The 19719-nt window shown below is 49.7% G+C and overlaps 10 protein-coding genes across 11 annotated transcripts in view; 5 read left to right on the plus strand and 5 right to left on the minus strand.

Annotated features, from left to right (window-relative positions):
* The window catches only part of TERG_01658 (uncharacterized protein), a gene marked incomplete at its 3' end in the record, with an annotated part of 3215 nt that extends 740 nt beyond the window's left edge, over positions 1-2475 (plus strand). Inside the window, exon 2 of the mRNA XM_003236887.2 lies at positions 74-2475. Within this exon, the coding sequence (XP_003236935.2) occupies positions 74-2475 (2402 nt within the window). The remainder of the gene's footprint in view (positions 1-73) is intronic.
* Positions 2476-3351: 876 nt separating this feature from the next.
* TERG_01659 (uncharacterized protein) lies at positions 3352-4122 on the minus strand (the record flags this gene model as incomplete). The annotated part of the gene is made up of 1 exon (XM_003236888.2): positions 3352-4122. The coding sequence occupies one exon, from the start codon at positions 4120-4122 to the stop codon at positions 3352-3354; it is 771 nt and encodes a 256-aa protein (XP_003236936.2).
* Positions 4123-4556: 434 nt separating this feature from the next.
* On the minus strand, positions 4557-4996 carry TERG_01660 (uncharacterized protein; the record flags this gene model as incomplete). The annotated part of the gene is made up of 3 exons (XM_003236889.1): positions 4557-4683; positions 4815-4846; positions 4910-4996. 3 exons carry the CDS (start codon positions 4994-4996, stop codon positions 4557-4559), a joined length of 246 nt encoding a protein of 81 aa, XP_003236937.1.
* A 290-nt stretch (positions 4997-5286) lies between these two features.
* Positions 5287-6274, plus strand: TERG_01661 (uncharacterized protein; the record flags this gene model as incomplete). Its single annotated transcript, XM_003236890.1, has 3 exons — positions 5287-5301; positions 5359-6080; positions 6142-6274. The coding sequence occupies 3 exons, from the start codon at positions 5287-5289 to the stop codon at positions 6272-6274; spliced, it is 870 nt and encodes a 289-aa protein (XP_003236938.1).
* A 119-nt stretch (positions 6275-6393) lies between these two features.
* Positions 6394-7303, minus strand: TERG_01662 (uncharacterized protein; the record flags this gene model as incomplete). Its single annotated transcript, XM_003236891.1, has 3 exons — positions 6394-7001; positions 7064-7211; positions 7274-7303. The coding sequence occupies 3 exons, from the start codon at positions 7301-7303 to the stop codon at positions 6394-6396; spliced, it is 786 nt and encodes a 261-aa protein (XP_003236939.1).
* A 403-nt stretch (positions 7304-7706) lies between these two features.
* Positions 7707-8643, minus strand: TERG_01663 (uncharacterized protein; the record flags this gene model as incomplete). Its single annotated transcript, XM_003236892.1, has 2 exons — positions 7707-8413; positions 8472-8643. The coding sequence occupies 2 exons, from the start codon at positions 8641-8643 to the stop codon at positions 7707-7709; spliced, it is 879 nt and encodes a 292-aa protein (XP_003236940.1).
* A 293-nt stretch (positions 8644-8936) lies between these two features.
* TERG_01664 (proteasome core particle subunit beta 6) lies at positions 8937-9784 on the plus strand (the record flags this gene model as incomplete). The annotated part of the gene is made up of 2 exons (XM_003236893.1): positions 8937-9034; positions 9097-9784. 2 exons carry the CDS (start codon positions 8937-8939, stop codon positions 9782-9784), a joined length of 786 nt encoding a protein of 261 aa, XP_003236941.1.
* Positions 9785-10048: 264 nt separating this feature from the next.
* TERG_01665 (pre-rRNA-processing protein PNO1) lies at positions 10049-10941 on the minus strand (the record flags this gene model as incomplete). Its single annotated transcript, XM_003236894.1, has 3 exons — positions 10049-10105; positions 10163-10800; positions 10872-10941. 3 exons carry the CDS (start codon positions 10939-10941, stop codon positions 10049-10051), a joined length of 765 nt encoding a protein of 254 aa, XP_003236942.1.
* A 2-nt stretch (positions 10942-10943) lies between these two features.
* Positions 10944-13613, plus strand: TERG_01666 (uncharacterized protein). Of its 2 annotated transcripts, XM_003236895.2 has the most exons (3): positions 10944-12075; positions 12131-13320; positions 13381-13575. In XM_003236895.2, exons 1-3 carry the CDS (start codon positions 11253-11255, stop codon positions 13510-13512), a joined length of 2145 nt encoding a protein of 714 aa, XP_003236943.1. In that variant the 5' UTR covers positions 10944-11252; the 3' UTR covers positions 13513-13575. The 2 variants fall into 2 exon arrangements, with proteins under 2 accessions (XP_003236943.1, XP_047603760.1); XM_047747795.1 differs by having other exon boundaries at positions 12131-13613.
* A 1016-nt stretch (positions 13614-14629) lies between these two features.
* Positions 14630-19648, plus strand: TERG_01667 (uncharacterized protein; the record flags this gene model as incomplete). The annotated part of the gene is made up of 2 exons (XM_003236896.2): positions 14630-18839; positions 18915-19648. Exons 1-2 carry the CDS (start codon positions 14735-14737, stop codon positions 19646-19648), a joined length of 4839 nt encoding a protein of 1612 aa, XP_003236944.1. The 5' UTR covers positions 14630-14734.
* Positions 19649-19719: the final 71 nt, after the last annotated feature.

Below are 19719 nucleotides of genomic sequence, written 5' to 3' on the forward strand. Positions count from 1 at the left end.
GGTGGTCATCATGGTGATACTGATGCGCCGATGCTGTCGCCCCAGAATCCTCCGTCAGGACAGCCTCGTTTAGTCTCAGCCCGCCGACGGTCATTTAATATCCCGACTAGATTCCCGCTCTTCAGCAAGTCAAGGCAACACACCTCTCATCAGGACGACTCCGTCTTCCACTATAAGTCTAACACAGAACCGCTGCGAAGAAGTTGGACTGACGTTGGTGCTGCTACTGATACTGCCGCTCCGACTACCACCTCTGCTGCCTATCCGAGACCAAGATCTGCCTCCCCAACTCGAGCTATTAGTCCGAGCGAACAAGGCTATACCCACCTAGGGACCTTCAAGTTTGGCTCTCTCCATGTTGTAAACGGCTGCGCCTCGCCAGCACCTAGCAGCAAGAAACAAAGGTCTTATCCAGACTTGAATGCCATAGAACAGTTGGACTCTAAACCAGAGACGGAGACAGAGCAAGAACAAGAACCACTGCCAGAGATAGAGACAGTCATGGAGGCTGAAGAGCCTGCTACCATGCCTGCTATTGCTACTCCTCCTCCTCCTATCCCAAGGAGGTCGTCCTCCAGGTTGAACTTACATCGTTCGGAGGGTGCGGTCGAAGCCCAACACCTTCCAGAGTTCGCTACCCAGTCATCCCCTCGGTCTAAGCCAAAGCTCACTCCTTTGGTGACCTCTCGAAGACCGAGCGTCTCCTGGTTCGATGACTGCCCTACTTCGCCGGCGGGTTTCGGAAGCCCTGACTCGGCCCATCTCAGACCACTGACTCCGCCCTCTGTCCAGCCTACGCCTATGTTGGTGACAACCACGAAGCAAACTGAACACGACGACAACCTCTTTGAAGATGAAGGAATGGAGATTCCTGTCTTCTGGGACGATACTGTCCAATCCCACGAGAGCTTCCATGATCCCCATTTCCACTCGTCCCTGAGCAAAGAACGTCAGGAGACGAAGAAGCTGGAGTCTAGTAAGCGCTCTGGTGCTCTGAATAAGACCGACAGTGGATACAGCTCCGCTTCGGGAAAGTCAGCCTCCAGACACCGTTACACATCGTCACGACAGAGGAACTCAAGGGATAGGAACGGCCGCTTGTTCGACGGAGACTCGAATCAGGCACTCATCCACTGCGACGGAAATATTAATGAACCAGTCGAGGGCACAATCTCAATCGCCTCTCATGGGGACAAGGAGATTATCAACGCTGTCTTCCCATGGCCACCAGCTCATCTTAGGTACCCGGTTGAGGCTTATACAAGTCAAGCGATTCAGCCCAAGCAGCTGCCTCAGGAGCCTACTTATGAGAATAAAGCAGATTCCATGTCTGAATATAACCTGGATCCAACCTATCCCGTTAGGGCCAAATTTGAGCCCTCTCGTCCACCGCCTATACCACCACGGTTCCGTCAGCCTATGCAAGTTTCCCGCCCCCGGCCTGCAGATAGTCAACATACTCAGTGTAAGATTCCTTCTCCTGTGGGCCTTGCTATTGAAATTTCTCCCAAGTGCATTTCTCCTAGGGAACCTTCTCCCAAGGATCGTACTCATAGAAGTTCTAATAATGAGCGGTCGTCAAGAAGCCATGCTAGAAGCCATGCAAAGGGAAGTTCCTACAAGAGCTACTCTAGCAAGGAACATGCAACCAAGTCTCATTTGTCTGCTAGCAATATGACCAAGAGTAACGCACCCAAGAGCAGCACAACTAAACGACCTAATAGGAGGTATCGGGACTCGACTCCCGCCCGGATGACAGGAGGAAAACCACCCACTGCCTCCCAAGTCCACGCTAGATCGGCTTCAGATGCCACATCTTCCAGGCCGTCAAAGGGTATTAACAAAGACAAACCCCTTCCGGCTCTCCCACCGCCTCGTGATGTTCGCTTTCCAAAAGCCCAGATGCTCACCCCGCCCCTATCCCGCTCAACTTCGATGGGCGACCTGAAGCTGCTTACCAACACCAGTCCTGAAGACCTGATAAACTATATCGATAACCACACTCCTGTTGAAGTAGACAATAACCTGTGGGGATCCCTCTCCGCCGACCCAGAACTAGACCTGGAACTCCTCCCGCTCAACCTAGACCTTAACAAGTCTGCTCTCGACGACTACCAATCTAGGAAGTCCCTTCAGGAATCGATCAACCAGTCTACAGCTACAACTCGACAACCCAACAAACTCCATAGGAGCGCATCACACTTCAGCTTCTCTTCGTCTATCAATCAAAAGCCAAGCGGTCGATACTCTACTTTCCCACCATCGCCAGTCCGTGATGTCTTCGATCGTAAGTCTCGGAAAGCCAAATATCAATCCACACCGCCGACATCATACCGCTTCTCCCAGCTTAAATCAAATGTGACTGAGAGGCGCTCAAGTCACTTATCCAGCGCCCCATCGACAACTTGTGCTGCGCAAATGGCTCTGGCGCATCAAAAACCGGGTGCGCTCAACCATATTGAAAGCTATCTTTGATTACACCTCTTTTGCATTCTTCTTTTCTTTCTATCTTTGATACCAACTTCCATTCCATTCAAAGCATCCCTATTTCACCAAGGCTTAAAAGCATGCATATACTTTTTTTTTTATTTTGTGCAAGATTTCTACTCGTCCATGACGTTGCTTATATGACCCTCGCTGAATATACAATACCCAGCTGCTACACTCGCTATATATACCCAGCAGACCATCGTTTGTCCTTATATCCTACGTTAATGTGGTATCCCACGTCACGAATTTAATGACATCACAACCAATCCTTTACAGGCTGCATGCCTTATTTTCTTAATGTTTTGATTTATTCATTAGTATTTGCCTTTTTAGCGGACATGTCGTGGATGGTTGGCCGGTTGGTTGGGTGGAATTGTATTGGATTTTTTTTTTTTTTTTTAATTCAAAACTTTGAAGTATTCAACTGCATTGATTATTTTACTGAGTCATCGATCGCTTGCTTTGCTTTTCGGAGATATGTACAATTCTTCCTGCCGTAATATTGGCAGAGCACATAGCTTCGGGAAACTACCCGCTATATTATACGATAGCATAGGACAAATAACTGTATGAATATAACTGTATTACTTTTGTCTTGATAATCCGAGGAATGAAACAGCTGTTAAAAGATAAATATGTGAATTAATGTAAAGACGGGTAAGAGGCTGGCTATAATAAATACAGTGTCATAGAAAGCACCAAGGAAACAAAGTCACAACATCAAATTGGAATACAGAACAGCGAAAGAAAAAGTTGGAATGCGCCAGACTCATCAATTTCCCATAACCATCATAAATGCGCAGGATCGTAAAGTCGCATGCATCATTAAAAGGGCAAGGCATATTGTTCCTCATTTCTCATTCACGCGATGTTGATCTTCTTGACAGTTGGTGGAGCTGCCTTGGGCACGTTGACGGAGAGGATGCCATCCTTCAAGCTAGCACTGACTGCATCCTGGTCGACTCGGGATGGGAACTTGAAGACGCGATTGAACTCGCCAACGGAGCGTTCGGTCATCCAGTACTTGAAGGAAGGAGCATCGGCTTTCTTCACCGAGTTGTTGCTAGCCTTGGTGACTTTGTTGTCCCTAGCGGGAGAGGCAGGGCGAGAAGCAGTGGCTGGCTCCTCATCTTCAACAGTGGCTTGGTGGGAGTTGCGTCTGGAAGACTCTGCCTCGTCTTCGATAGCTGCAGGAGTTGGAGCCTCTTCGATAGCGTTGTTGTTCATGTTGGTAGAAGTGTACTCGCGCTTGGTTTTGCCGCGAACGACGAGTGTTTGAGGATCGGTGAATTCGATCTCGATATCCTTCTGGCTGACACCGGGAATTTCTCCGTCAAGATGGTACCCGTCCTTGCACTCCCTCACATCGAACTTTGGAGCAAAGGAGCGAGCGATGTTTGTCTCAGATGCACAAGCGCGGTGGGCATCATAGTCGTCAAGAAGACGGAAAAGGGGGGTGAATTCACCACCAGAGAGACGTGGGAAGAAGGCCATTTTGTTGTCGTAATAGTTTGATGGAAAGGTGTTGATAATGTTTCTTGAAGATGGAATCTTGTTGACTTTGTAAAGTGTAGTCTTTGGAGTTCGAATGTTCCTCAGAGTGGATTGAAGGCTGTTGTTCCTGAATAGCATAGAGAAGTTGAGTTGTTGTGATTGTCTGTGATGAGAAATGAAAATCGATTCTCATCGACAAGTTGGTTGTTTATATAGACCGAAGCCATTGTCCTAGAAGCTACGCGATTCTTGTAGATTGCCTTCACATTAACAATCATCTCCAAGCTGCTTCGTGATACTCGAGGCTCCTCGATGCTGCCTGAACCTTCGAGTTTCTTCTCGATTTCGTCAGCTTCTTCGCCAAGGTTCGCCGAGTTTCCAGAAGCTTCGTGCACGTTCCATCAAATAAAAGTTTATCGGATAAGCTTGTTTCCGAATAAGATCACGTGATATATAAATATTTCGATCAAGGTGATTGGAGATGCGGATGGAATCCAGCAGGCGATATGTAAGTGCCATGGACCATAGCTTCGATATTCCTTGAAAGGCCGTCTTCCTTGTTGAAAAGGGTATCACCGTGTAACATTTCGGATGGCTGGCGAAGAATACATCTCCACCTGGCGGTGACCTTTCCTCAGCAGAAACTCAATGGCGGCAAAATCCTTTTTGCTTATGGCTTGATTTTTCCGGAATTCATCCCTACTTTTCCGTTAGCTTGCTGAACAATGAGGTTGGGTATTCGATGTCTCATGGGCGCAAATCAACGCGGTTGTGGATGAAGTCGTCTGGAGTACCCGTGGTTCTCTCGAATAGTCACGGAAAGCGCATACCTGGCCAATTGTTTGAAGTTACTCTGGGAATTCTGTTATGCCATGAGTTAACCGTTGAATTTTGATGACCGTGGAACAAAATAAACAGCACTTACAATAGGCTTTTTGCGAATTTCTCTGAAGCACTGGCGGTACAAGCTCAGGACCTCTCGTTGTAGCCCTGAGAATCGTATTTGCCCCATACTTAAGAACCAACCTTTCCTCTTGCTTCCTTCTGGATCTCCTAGCCAATATTGAAATCTGTTTGCACACGTCAATGAACTGCGCCAGGCACCTGCAGATCGGGCCAGTTGATTTTCAGCTCGGGAGTACAATTTTCCTAACTAGCCCAGAACAGGTGCTGGTGGAGATTAGTAATCCAAGCTGTCCGGCAATTCGGCTGAATCGCCATGACATGGAAGGTTGCTGGTAGCTTTACTCCATGTAACTGAAGGCGAGATATCAATTAGAGACCCAATATAAAGAGGAAAATATGCCTGCATTCTCCGTAAGAAAGCCTATCATTTTATAGTGGGATGGTATAGAACTAATTCTGTCACATCAGCGCCTTGTTCGTTTCCTGGCCAAAGACGGTTTGGTCTATCATGGAGATGCCATTCTTCCTTCCGGTGTTAGTGACCTTGCCAAAGCTACCAAAGCCAGAGTCATCAAGGGAGAGATCTTCGGCAATCACCAGGTCACAGATCAAGTCCAGGAAGTGAAGAAGCTGCTCTGTCCACTGGCTCGGAAAGATATCAAGACCATCCGATGCCTGGGCTTGAACTATGCTGAACATGCAAAAGAATCGAACATGCCTCTACCCAAGTACCCAATCCTTTTCTTCAAGCCTGTCACAGCAGCTAGTGGGCCGACAGACGACATACCCGTCCCCCCAATGGCTCAGGAATGCGAAGGGTTGGACTATGAATGTGAGTTGGTGATCGTCATCGGGAAAGAGGCTCGTGATGTACCGAAGTCGAAGGCACTTGAGTATGTGCTAGGTTATTCAGTGGGCAACGATGTGTCCCACCGAGAATGGCAGATAAAACGTGGTGGAAGCCAATGGGGTATAGGCAAGGGTTTTGATGGATGGGCTCCCTTTGGTCCTGGAATCGTGACATCAAAGATAATTCCAGACCCGAACACCCTGCAGATATCAACGAAGGTGAATGGTAAAGCCGTGCAAAATTCGAATACAAAGGATATGATATTTGGCGTAGCGGAGACGGTTGCTTTCCTATCTCAGGGAACTACACTATTACCTGGTGATATTATATTTACCGGAACGTAAGTGCTGCAGTACCTTTGTTACTCAAGTCTGGTTTACTAACATAAAATCATACTGCAGCCCCCAGGGGGTTGGAATGGGTCGAAAACCTCAGGTTTGGCTAAAAGATGGGGACAGAGTGGAAGTATCACTTGAAAATGTTGGAACATGCAGCAACAAGGTTGCCCATGTTAATGGCTCCTCTAAATTATAGTTAAACCATGCAGTTGGAAGTATCAATATGGGGTGTCATTACGATTTAATTCATGGATATAATTGCAATATCTATCTCAGGGTTGAGAAACACTAAGCGGTACCAAATTGAAATCGAAATTAGTTGACTTGGGTGCCATAGCCTCTGATCCTGTCAGCAAAAGCCCAGCTCTGGTTCTCCAGAGCTTCGTTTTCCTTGAGCTCCACACCGTCCTTGGTAACAACCGCAATAGAATATCTGTCCGAGCTTCTAGCATCTCTGTAGAAAAGCACCCTCATGCACTGCTTCATAGCATCAACTGCCCGCTCCTTGGTGATATTATCTATCCCATCTTCCTCTGGGAACAATCGACGTAGAATGGGCACAGCCAAGTGGGCTCCGAACCCTGTAGCAAGGGCTGGTGCGGAGTAAGTTGTTCCTAGCAAGTCTGCGGAGCTGAGGAATGGCTTGCCCTCATCGTCGAGTCCGGCAACAAGAATATGGTTCCAGAGAGGGTCAAACTTGGATCGTCGCTGGTAAAGCAGTTTGGACAGATATGTATGGAGATTTTTGGCGTTGAGAGAATGCTCTCCGTATGTAGAATAGTTTTCTTGTATGTCTAGGGAGTTCAAGACGCGGTCGATATACTGCATATCAGAGACGTCACCACCAAATCCAACCACGGAAGAGTTGTCGAAGGCCCGGAGACGCTTCAGGTCGGTAAATCTGGCAAGTGAGCCATAGGAGCCTGGCACATTTATATTAGTAAAGTTAAGTACCGCGACATGCTACATACTGTGGATAGCTCACCCAAGTTGTCCGACGCTATGACGACGCCGTCCTTGAACTTGACGGCAATAACGGAGGTTCCTGTCACGATTGGGCGCTGGGTATGGGTTATTGGACCGGACGTCTGGAGATATGAGTGATCATAGGCCCCGTACACATCGTCTCGCGGCTACAGCAAATCAGTAATTAGCTAAACGAAGCTGATGGCGGGCTGTATGTCTTCGTGCTCACCCGACCCCAGACTTCTGGAAAGTGGTTCATGATGGATAGTTGGGTCAAGACTTCGTAACAAAAAGGGAGACAAATGAATACGGAGCCGAGTAACTGCGGAAAGAGTTAAGGATGGAACCGCTATAGTTGGGTCAAGTCGAGGCTTGTTGCTGGATGTTGTCTGTTGTTGATGCAGCTTGGAGGTTTTTGGTGAGCTTGCGACTAAGGGCAGCCTAGAAGACAAACAAGGCAAACATGTCGCCTCGTCAGTTAACTAAGTATCAGGAACGCCAACTGGTGATTCTACTGCCAGCAAGATGGGAGGAACTACAGATGATAGTAATTTGTACATTAGTAGGCAAGTGACTTTGTAAAGTCTGTCTATCCCGGGTATATTTTATTTCTCCAGTTACGCCCAAACTCCTCCCTAATGCTCAAATATAAAGGATGCATCCTATCGAGACCTAGATCGTTTCCTTTTCCCCGGTGACCGCGAACGATGTCTTCTATAATCCAGATCTACCCGTCTCTGTCGTTTATCCTGATCATTTCGCTTGCTCTGGTCCAGCTTAAACGGAGATGGTTCTCGACTGAGACCAGCCATGACCCGCTCAGCAGCGCTAGACTTTAATCTGCCACTCGCGGGAGTACCGTTCCCAGACCCAGAGACAAATTCGATTGCATCACGGTCAGTCTTCTTCTCTCCCAGCTTGCGACGTATGGTCTGCTGGCTCTTTGACAGCTCATCTTTGTAGGCCCATGATGGGAGACTCGTAACGTTCCATATTTCCGCGGGCAAGGAAGTACCATATTGCGCCGTTTCGTCTAGCCCGGCATGCTTCATCAGGCTCTGAAGTAGGTTTGGATTTTTCAGTGACGAAGAAGAAGCCAGCTTCTCGTTAAAGTGGACGCCCTGTTTCTTCAAGGAGAGGAAATGTTCGAATTTCTTGTTCATTTCGGGATTGGGTGACCCTGGAGGAGACGGGGGGATGTCGAGATTTGGAAATGGAGGCAGCATTATGTCTCGTCGTAGTGCGCTAATGGAAATAAAAGACGGTGGTTTGTCGGATTGCGTGGTTTCTTCAGGCATTTGTGGTGGTAAAGGCCCAACTATAGGTTTGGTAGAATCATCCACAGGCTCGGTAGATGGTACGCTACATCCTACACAACTGTGAGAAGGATTGTCCATGGCATCAATTTGATGATATGCCTGACTGACCTGTTACTTCATTCTGCGTATCCTCGACCGGCTCTTTAGAGAGAGTCTTTGCCTCAAGCAAGCTGTCACTCTGTTTCTTGTGGTCACCCGCCAGTGCGGACTTTACACCACCAGTTGTGTCTTTCGTGCTCTCATCCTCACTGCTGCTTTCGTATGAGCCTAACCCAAGCATCATTCCACGGACGAATGCCAACAGGTAAGTCCGCAATAGCTCTAGCAACTTGACTGTGTCTTGTCCAGCTTGTTGTTTCTTTTCCTCCCGGTTCGGAGCAAAGTAGGAGGGAAGTGGCTTATGTAATCCAGGCAACTCCAGCTTGCGTTCTTCGAGCTTTGAGGAGCTTCAAGCAGAGCAAGTCAACAGTCAACAGCCAACAGTGCAATCCACAAAGTGATACCCGGCTTACTCCGTCTCTGGACCTCGAAAAACGTGTTGTTTTTGGCCGTATAGCAGCTCGACTCGTCAAGATGAACTCGCTATTAACCCACCCCGACCCTCACAGCCAGCCTGTTGGGTACTCTTTCTCAGAGCAGTCAAGCGGCGCCAAACAGCACAGCTTCTACCCGTAAGTTTCACATGCAGCATAGTAGTACGCTATACCGGGGACTAACACGCATCTTTGGCTAGATACACTGATAATGGTGGCTCTACTCTCGGCATTGCCGGTGACAATTTCGCTATCCTAGCAGGCGACACACGATCAGTATCTGGGTACAACATCAACACCAGATATGCACCCAAGGTATTCAAGATCGGCGCAGACGAGCACACCGGAGAAGGCGGCCACATTATTCTCTGCGTCGTCGGCTTCTCTGCCGACGGTCGAGCTCTCAAGGAACGACTCGACGCCATCGTCAAGATGTATGAATACCACCACAACAAGCCAATGTCCGTTAGAGCGTGTGCACAACGTCTATCCACGATCCTATATTCAAAACGGTTTTTCCCATACTACGTACATGCTATTCTGGCTGGAGTTGATGAAGAGGGCAAGGGAGCTTTGTACAGCTACGACCCTGTGGGTTCGTATGAGAGGGAGTTCTGCAGAGCGGCTGGGTCGGCGGCTAGTTTGATGATGCCTTTCTTGGACAACCAGGTCAATTTCAAAAACCAGTATGTTCCCGGCAGCGGTCAGGGTAACGCATCTGTGGCCAGGAAGCCCGAGCCTCTTTCCAGAGAGGGTGCGCAGCAGCTGGTACATGATGCATTCACTAGTTCTGTGGAGAGACATATCGAGGTTGGAGATGGGCTGCAGATAATGATTGTCACCAAGGATGGTATAGAGGAGGTATACCGCCCACTCAAGCGGGATTAAGCATGTTTTAATAGACGATATTACCAGCGCATCTTTCTCTGACGCACGCCTAAATGATGAAGTTTTAATCTGATATCAATGCATCTCTTAATATTCTCCTATTCGAGGCACGATTGAACTTCTTTTGTCTAAATCCCGTAGTAAAGGTATTCGCTCCCAACCCATATATTCCGTATCATAAAGGAAAAAGAATTAACACCGAATAATAGCATTCAAAATGCAGAGCCAAAACGCCGACATGAGACCGAATATCATAAGTTACTTTTAGAATCGTTCCTTCATTCGCGAGGCAACTGTACGTAGATTTCCATATACCTTGCCCTATACCAAAGTGTTAACCATGAACCAGGTAGATCTATGAGGTGAAGACAAACGTACCGGAGGGCTTCCTAGAATCAAGCTGACAATAGCTTCTCTAGCAACATGGATATTTCTGAATCCTCCGAGAATGTGTATCTTCTGGTCTGCAAGCACAACTCTAGTCCTGCTAGCATTCTCAATAGCGAATTTCGTCTTCCCATCTTTTCCTGCTATTCGGCCAATAGCTCTGCCCAAATGCTCGCCATTAAGCGTCTTGACATCCTTAATCTCAAACGTCTCAATGTAAAGATCGTCCAGTCGGAGAAGAGCAATAGCATCATCGGTATCAAACCCAAGAGTAAAGGCTTTGACAAAATCCTCACCCTTTTGGAGGGCTCCTGTATCGGTGGTGTGTTTCGATGTGCGCAGCTCAACTGCTCGGTTCTTCATGTTCATGCGCACTTGGAGTTTCAAATGCTCGACCAGTGGAGGATATATCTTTGGCCACTCGGCTTTAAGAGGCGTCAGGCGGTGAGGAGGGATCGGTACTTTGCGAGTTTCGACTCTGTATGCGTTGCCGGATGCTTTGATGGGTGTGAAGCGCAGTCGTCCTTCCTCGTCTACGGCCATTTCACTGTCTTCCTGGCCCTGTGGCTGCGGCACCGATGGCTCTTTCGGCTGAGCAGCACTTGTATCTATCATAATATCCTCTTCATCTGCACCATATAATCAGTATCTGCCTGCACCTTCATATCATCGCTGATAAGAAATTTCTGGGAGGACAAACTTTGGGCTGGCTGTAGAGCAGAAACCTCATTCTCCTCTGGTTTGTCCAGGCGCGCGGTGGGAGCTGGCATGGTTCCGATATATCTATTACCGTTCGGGCTATCCTCAAATCGAATCAAAAATTAAATGTAGGCCGTGGTCAAGTCACCGTCGATCGAGATGATGAAGTTGCGATAAAAATGATTCTTTCGATGGTGGGAAAATCCAGGATGCAAACAAGACAAACATCGCAATCTTATCAAAAAACCTGCGGAAGCTTGACGTATAAAATTTCTTGGACGGTATTTTCTGCTCTCGCTGTTGACGGAAGACTAGAAGCATCAATTTGAGCAAGGAGGCATTAGAGAAGCTTCTTAGGGCCGTTCATGATGCCAGAGGAGACATGTCAGGACATATAGGACGACGGCTGTTCTCGACGCTGCGCACCAGCTTTACCTCCGGCTTCCAGTCCAGCTTTCTCCAGCCCGGTCGACAGGGTGCTCTTGGTCCCTTTACAGAGAACTGCCATGGCTCGGCTTCCGGCTTCGATCTGTTTCGGAATCGGACGATACGGCGATTTTCGAGCTCGAGACCGAATAATGTGAGGAAAGTCAGCCGCCAGTTTGCATCGGGCGGACTGCTGGTGGTTGGTACAACGTCAACGAGGAGTGCAGCTACGGTAGAGACGGGAGCGGCAGCTTGTGCAGCAGCTTCGACGGAGAAGAGTGTTTACCATGGTTGCAGGAGATTTGGAAACAATTTGAACGGCCTGGGCCTTCACAGTGCGGCCAGCTGGGGATGGAGACGGTCCCTGCATACATCGAAGGAGGGAGGCGAAAAGGAGCATGCACCAGAATCGAGAAGACAGCAGCCATCAGAGCCATCCAACGTGAAGGCAGAAGCATCGAAGTCAGATTCTGGATCAGAGCCTCCAACTGAGCCTCCAAAGGCTGATGGAGGACATGGTCGATACCATCTGATGGACCGGCTACCGCATATGCATCGGCCTACGAAGGAAGAACTTCTAGCTGCCGCGACGGGATTCTGGTCGCGACTGAAAGTGCGATTCAAGTGGTTTTCCATCAGGAGTGTCCGGCCATTCAATGTTGATGAAATTAGTACTTTTTTCTCCTGGGTTCTGCTTGGGCATGTGTTGTGGATTATACTGGGGACGACGACCTTCTTCTCACTCATTATCTTTACTATCAATACCGTTTTTGCGCAGGGTGAGTTATTTATCAATTTCATGAAGAAGAAAGCACCGTTGCTGACAGCTGTTAGAAACCCTTGCAAGATGGATCGGTAACTATCTAACACGTTCATCCGGAGTGAAAGTTGTCTTTGAATCGGCAATTGTGCCCAAATGGGGTGACGGAGTGATAACCTTCAAGAATGTGTTTGTCTCCCGCAGACCAGGCCAAGGAAAAGGGAATGTGAGCAAAGGATCATCGAAGACAGCTGCCGCTGCCGCATTCCAAGAGATGGATCACCCTCGCCAGCAGAATGACGAAGAGACAGAGGACTCAAACTACACGCAATTCGATGTCTCTATAGATACGGTCAACGTGACGCTATCCTTTACCAAATGGTTTAATAGCCATGGTCTGCTGAAAGATGTGCATGTCAAGGGCATTCGGGGTATCGTCGACAGAACGCATGTCAAATGGTCAGAAGCAGATGCTCAGATAGATCCCAAATCATACCGGGTAGAGCATAACCCCGGCGACTTTGAGCTGGACTCGTTTAAGATGGAAGACGTCCTGGTCACTATATATCAGCCTAACAACTTCCGGCCATTTACCCTCAGCATCTTCTCATGCGACCTACCACGGCTACGACGACAATGGCTCATGTATGACTTCCTGTCTGCAAACATGATGTCTGGTTCGTATGATAATTCTCTATTTACCATCCACCCTCGCCAAACACATCGATACACGGGAACCCAGCTACAGGGCGGTCTAGAAGAAGATGGTGGCCGCAGTCCCTGGAAGAAACATAATCGGATCCGCATAGACGGTCTGAACATCGACCATCTCAACACGGGAGTCCAAGGCCCCTTCTCATGGATCCATGAGGGCACTGTCGACATTGTTGCCGACCTTATGCTCCCAGCCGAATCAGACGAGAGTCTAGGCAAGGTCATGTCCGATTTCTACGATAGGATGGAAGCCACTGTTACTGCAGACAGGTACCATCCGAATGATAGCGCACTGGCCCGGAACGAAGACAATAAGCGATTTGTGGTCACTGACCTACGCATACACTTGAACAATGTACGCGCGGTAGTGCCTATTTTCAACCGGGACTTGTCATACGTTAATAATGCCCTGATCAGGCCCATAGTGGCGTATATCAACAGCCGACGAACTTTCATCCCCATCCAGTGCCGGCTAGTTAAGCGAGCCAGCGACTTTGATGGTAGCTGGACCATCTTCGACAGCGGACTGATGGACGATCTCTCTGCAGAGGTGTGTACTTACTTACTCTTTCTTTCTCATACGCAGCCCAAGCTAACTGGCCCCTTACAGACATACGATGCCTTTGCACGAGACGTTGTCGACGAGCAGGCTCGGACACGACGCTTCAAGAAGGTCGGCCTTTGGTCTCTCCAGCTCGCTGCGCAGGCCATCTTCATGGGCATGGCCGGCAATATCATCTAGTACCTGCCATCTACCGCCACCATTACCAACATCGCCATCTCCTCCACCACATCCACCTCGTCATCTCTTCTCATCATGACCTGATTTTTTTTTCTGTACTTGACCGCTCGGTGTTGGGAGTTGCCATTCCGTTAGTGTATTTTATCAAGTCTTCTTCATATTCTGCGGGTGTCCGGGGGTGGGTAGCACGTATGGCGAGGAAACGTCTGTGTAAAAAAAGAGCCAACTTTCTAATGTCGAACCTGCATTTCCTATGCATATCAAGCATCTGTCAAGTCCTTGTCAATCGTTCTCCATCCATTTCTCCGCCACCAGTCGCCTCTCGCGATCACAAAAAAAAAAAAAAAAAAAAAAAGAATAATACGAGATTGGCAGCACAGAAGCGTGGAAGCCAGCAGTGCCCACATCTCGTATTCCCTCGCCTTCTTTTTGGGCGTTTGTCTTTCTTCTTCCCCAGGCCGCTGCTTTCTGCTGTATCTACTGCATCTGCATCTCGTCTTGTCGTTTGCGACCTGTCTCGACCGGCCTGCCCCTGAGCTCCTATTCTTATCCTGCGGGTGAGTACAGACCTACGACGTGCAGCATGCAGCCCTGGTGATGCATGTGTGAGGGCCAGAGACGCCACAGAGAGCTGCAGCCAGTCGTGTGCGAGGTGGGTGTTCGTCCTTCTCTGGCCGGCCCACGCAGTTGCGGGAGCTCTCCATCGATAGCACTTATAGTACTGCCGTAGACGCCGTTCACTATGCAGTAGACAAGCGGTGATGCTGTCTAGAAAGCAGAGAAGAGAGAGAGTGAGTGACTCGAAGTAGTTTTTAAGTAGAAGAGCGTGACCTGGTCGCCTGATTAGGAAATAAACAACTACATCTCGTCGACTTCACCTCCGGCCAGCGCAACAACATCTTAAACAGAGCAAGACAAGACGGACAGACAGACAGACGCAGCTCCAGGTACCAAAGCGACCCTCCAGCGCTCCGGCGGTGCTTCTCTGCTAACCCGTTGATAGTGCAGGACTCGGCGGGCCCCATATTTAGCATCTCCGCTAGGTACATGCCTTAGTCCGAGGATGGCGCCTTTGAGCCCCTGAGCAAGCCCGCAGACAGCAAGCCAGAAAAGCCAGAGGAGCCGTCCCTCCCTTCTCGCGGCGCCTCCAGCAGAGAGAACTCCCTCTCTCGTTTCTGTCGATGATAGGGTAGTTAGGTAGAGGAGCTGTCTATCTCTGACCATGTCGTATGTCCGGCGTCAGCGTCAAGATGCCCTGGCACACGCCCTTGCACAGCAGCCAGGTCCATCCCTTCACGAAACAGCCCCAGTCCCACCAGTTGATTCTGCTGCTGCGTCTTCTTCGTCTGCTGTGTCTGTTGCCTCTGCTTCTCCCCTGACGATGAATGGCAGCTCTGGCCAACAGCGGCAGCAGCAGCAGCAGCAGCAGTACCACTTCCGGCCGCAGTACGGCGTGCAGAAAGAGCAGCAGTATCAGGTGAAGGGAGACGGCCGCCCCCCTGTTCGCTACTCAGCCGCTCCCGTGCTCTCTCGTCCGCTGTCTACCCATGCGCTGCACCCGTCCTATTCCTCACATTTACACCATCATCTACCAAACCAACAGCAACAACAACTACCCCGGCTGCCCCAGGATGCCCTGAACATCCATACCGATAGCAGACTAGCCCACACTCAACGTGCTCTTCCTCAGACGGGGGCCGCATCACATCCTTCCTCACCTCTTCCTCCTGCTGCCCCTTCGCCCTCCTCGTCCTCTCCAGCCGCCAGACTGGATACCTCAGTCTCCTACTCCCCTTTTCCTCGCCAGTCCCAGACGACGCCGACCTTTCACGCTCCCAACAACAGAGTTAGCCCGGTCTCTTCTCTGTCCCCTTCTCCTTCTGCCCTCTACTTCCACGAGCGCATGGCGGGCCAGCACCAGGGTCAGGGGGCGAGCCAGGCGCTTTCGCTACGTCTGCAACGGTCTAGGGAGCTGATGGTTACCAGCAGAGAACCAGAGGGAGGAGAGAAGGGAAGCGAACGGAAGGGGTCAAGTACAGACAAGGACGATACATCACACTCACACTCACCTTCAGATTCAGTCTCCATGTCCGCCGCTTCTGGTTCTACTCCCAATACGTCACCCATCATGCCTACGAGCACAACAAACAACCACCAACAGCAGCAACCGGTTTCCACCAGCAAGCCTGTATCGACCTCATCGACCCCAAAACCCACGCCGCGCACTTCTTCCATAGACTCCGCGATCTCCTCTCTCTCTTCCGTCTCCCATCCAACAACCCACTCGCACAAATCTTCCGTCGACAGCCCCGCCATCACTTCCGCAGACATCAGCAACCTGATTTCGGCCGCTAACGGCTCGCCAGAGGCTGTTATTGCACATCTAGTTAAAGAGAAACAGCAGGCTGTCTCTCAAAACTCGCAACTATGGAGACTTGTGGAAAAACAGCGCCGCATGGTCCTGGCGCTCAACAAGGATCTAGAGCGTGCGATGGAGGACAAGGATAGACTGAAGAAGAAAATCAAAGAGTTGGAAAAATGGAAGGAGGATACCATCAAAGTAGAAGCCGACAGAAATGCGACTGAAACTCCTAACGGTCACCCCGAAGAAGGCCCTAAGGATGATGCTTCTCTGGCGGCTAAATTGCCAGTGCAGACCCCGGTCTCCGAATCACCCCCTAAATCACAACCCACGCCGCCGTCACGCCGTGCACCTCCAGCACCCTTGCAGCTCTCTGGCAGCCAGCGTCTTCGTCCCCATATCGAAGTAGAGCACTCGAACAACCTGTCCTCTAGCAGTAACTCCAACGCAGTCGCATCAGACTCCGAATACGATTCAACCGCCGAAGAGAATGACCTTCCTACCTTCGAACGCGGCCGTCGGAAAACCCGCGAAGAGGATGACCGGCTACGAGAAGCCATGCTTGCGCAGAAGGAGAAAGAACTGCCTAAATCAAAATCGATGTCAAAGTCAAAGGGCCGCAGTCAGTCAGACAAGAAGGCGAAAAACATCAACCCACCTGAAGCCCTCCAGAGGGAACAGGCACAACAGGAGGCCCGGATCGGACCTGCACCTGCCACTGGATTTGCTGGTCTGGGATTACCTGCTAGCCCTCGTGCATCTGTCCCACCTCCCTATGCTGTCAGGCAAGCTGGACAAAGCCTGGCATCCATCCTGGGCCCTGTGGATGGCCCTAAATCTTTGAGGTCGAGACTTACCAAGGCACTGCCAATGAGTCCTGGATTGCCGCAAAGCCCACGGCCCGGTGATAGACCCATCGGATCTCCTATGCCGCGTATGCCTAGAGAAGGGCATATGAATATCTCAACACCTCTGCGAAATGCGTTCCCAACACCTTTCCAGGCCTCTCAGTCGCAGCAACCTACTAATCCTCACATTCATCAATTAGTACAACATGAAAAAAAGGGGTCAACAACTTCCACCTCCACCTCCACATCAACATCTACCACTATACCCACCATCGACCCTGCTGTGCAGATTGATAGCTCAACTCCCACCGCCGCTACCACACCAAAAACCATATACCGTGGCCTTGTATCGGATGAATACCCGGATCTGCTACTCCCACCTAATTCATTACCTTCAATCCTCATTCAAGTCTCTTCTTCCCGTCTCCGCCCATCACGGCAGAGTTATATGAACCTTAATTCTTCCTCAGCAACTGAGCGTGGCAATCTCGATGAAGACCCTGTATTCACACTCAGTGTTTTTGCTCGCTCGTCTAAGTCGGAGTTATGGCGGGTTGAAAAGCCCATCGTAGCTCTTCCGCAGCTGGACCAGCAGGTAAAGGCTTTATGTAGGTTTTCTGGCCGGATACCAGACCGATCTGTGTTCAGTGGGTATTCACCCGCAAAGGTTGACGAGAGACGTGCTGCATTAAATAATTATTTCGAGGCGCTGCTCGACACGCCTATGGATGATGAGGCTGCGTTGGTGATTTGCCGATTCCTCACTGCTGATGCCATTGAACCAAGGGATGATGAGATGAGTCTCGCGTCGGGAGGTGGAAATGTCATTTCTTCTACTGGTGGCTCCCGAGATGTCAAGGCAACTATCCAGGTAGGAAACGATGGCAAGCCAAAGATGGAAGGGTATCTCACCAAGCGTGGTAAAAACTTTGGTGGCTGGAAGTCACGGTATTTCGTTCTTCATGGGCCAGAGCTGAAATACTATGAGCACCCAGGTGGTACACATCTGGGCACCATACGCATCCAGCATGCTCAAATAGGCAAACAGTCCAGTCAGAGCAAAAACGGCTCTTCTTCGCAGGCCGAAAACTATGATGATAACCAATACCGCCATGCGTTCTTGATATTGGAACCAAAAAAGAAGGATTCAACCTCTCTTGTCCGCCATGTGCTTTGCGCAGAGAGCGACGAAGAGAGAGATGCCTGGGTTGATTCTCTGCTCAGTCATGTCGAACAGATCGAGGGGGAAGACGATGATAAAGATAAGGAAACACAGATGGACAAAGACGGCAAAGATGAAACAGCGAATAAACCCCGCACACCCCTGAACAACTCAAGCGCAAACACAAACGCGACTAAAAAAGGATTATTTAAGGATTCCTCAGACGGCCCTGAGGCTGAGGGCCTTCGTGCGCTAAGCTATGATGATGTTGTGGCTGCCGAAGCGCCAGTTAGGGGTGTACCCCAGGGCTACGAGTCCACCGACTCCCTTGCAACACCGCAATCTCACCTCGACCAAGCTATGCCAGTGACCCCTTCATTTAAACAGATCTCGGGTCCCACGAATGGGGTTAAGATCCAAGATCCATCGGCTTGGGGCAACAAACCTAGCACTATGTCTTCTGTGAAGGAGAAGAAGCGCAGCATTTGGGGCTTTTCTCGTCAGGCTGCTAATGATTCCGTTAGCTCCACCTCCCGCCAGGATTCAATCAGCGGAACAACGACACCCGGGGGTGGGAATGGAAGTGCATCTTCTCTCGAGCATAAGGAGACCGTACGTGCTGTATTCGGATTGCCCCTTGCAGAGGCCGTGGAATTCTGTGCATGTCCTGAGCCTGGAGCTGATACTACTCTTCCCGCTGTCGTATACCGATGTCTCCAATACCTTCGTGCTCGCAAGGCCGAGTGCGAGGAAGGCATCTTCCGTCTTAGTGGCTCTAATGTAGTTATTAAGGGTCTTAAGGAACGGTTTAATACCGAAGGAGATTTGGATTTCTTGGAAGGAGACGTATATTACGATGTCCATGCTGTGGCTTCGTTATTCAAGCAGTATCTTCGGGAATTACCGATCACGGTACTAACCAAGGAGCTTCATTTGGATTTCATTAGGGTTCTAGGTATGTATTAGCATTCCCTTTTTTGGATTTTGTTTACCCTAATCCCGTACGTACAACATGCTAACCTACTCCTAGATCTGGACGACAAGCAAAAGAAGATTGCTGCGTTCCACACTTTGGTCCACCGTCTACCAAAGCCAAATATAGCACTCCTCAAGGCCCTCTCCGAATTCCTTATTAACGTAGTCAACAATTCAGACGTCAACAAGATGACGGTTCGAAATGTCGGCATCGTCTTTGCTCCAACGCTCAACATCCCTGCCCCTGTCTTCTCTCTATTCTTATCGGACTTTGAGCTAATATTTGGCGATACTCCGCCATCCTTTCCACAAGCTCGTGGCTCATCCCCCAGCTCTCCTCCTGGGACTGCCCCAGGCTCGGGGTCAGGGCCAGGAAGCCCTGGCTCTATCGTTGAAGTCACCGTCGAGTCTCCAGGGCTAAACCCGGAAGACATACGCTCCCCACGACATCAAATGTTCTCTGATTTGCCATGTACACCTGCTTACGACCAGAACTCTTTCCACGGTCAATCCAATGACGCTAATGCTTACCGACTTGCAAAAGAAAACTACGATATCAACGCTGGTTTCGTACCCATTCACTCACATCAACACCAATATGACCCTTCCACAACTCCAATGAACGTGAACGTCAGCCGAGACGGCCAGTTCGGTGGCTTGGACGGCATGTTGGCGCCATCAGGCAGCTCCTCACAACCGAGCAAGTCAAAACGTCGCGAGAGCTCTCTGTTGTTCATGTCACTTGGAAGCAGGAAGACCTCCTTGCCTAAGATTCGTGATGAAGAATAATTCCAGACCTGACTTGAACCTCATAATCTATTCCACCATCTAACTATCGAAGCATCTTCTCACCTGCATTG

Source organism: Trichophyton rubrum (assembly GCF_000151425.1).
Source record: "Trichophyton rubrum CBS 118892 genomic scaffold supercont2.2, whole genome shotgun sequence".
Lineage (NCBI taxonomy): Eukaryota > Fungi > Ascomycota > Eurotiomycetes > Onygenales > Arthrodermataceae > Trichophyton > Trichophyton rubrum.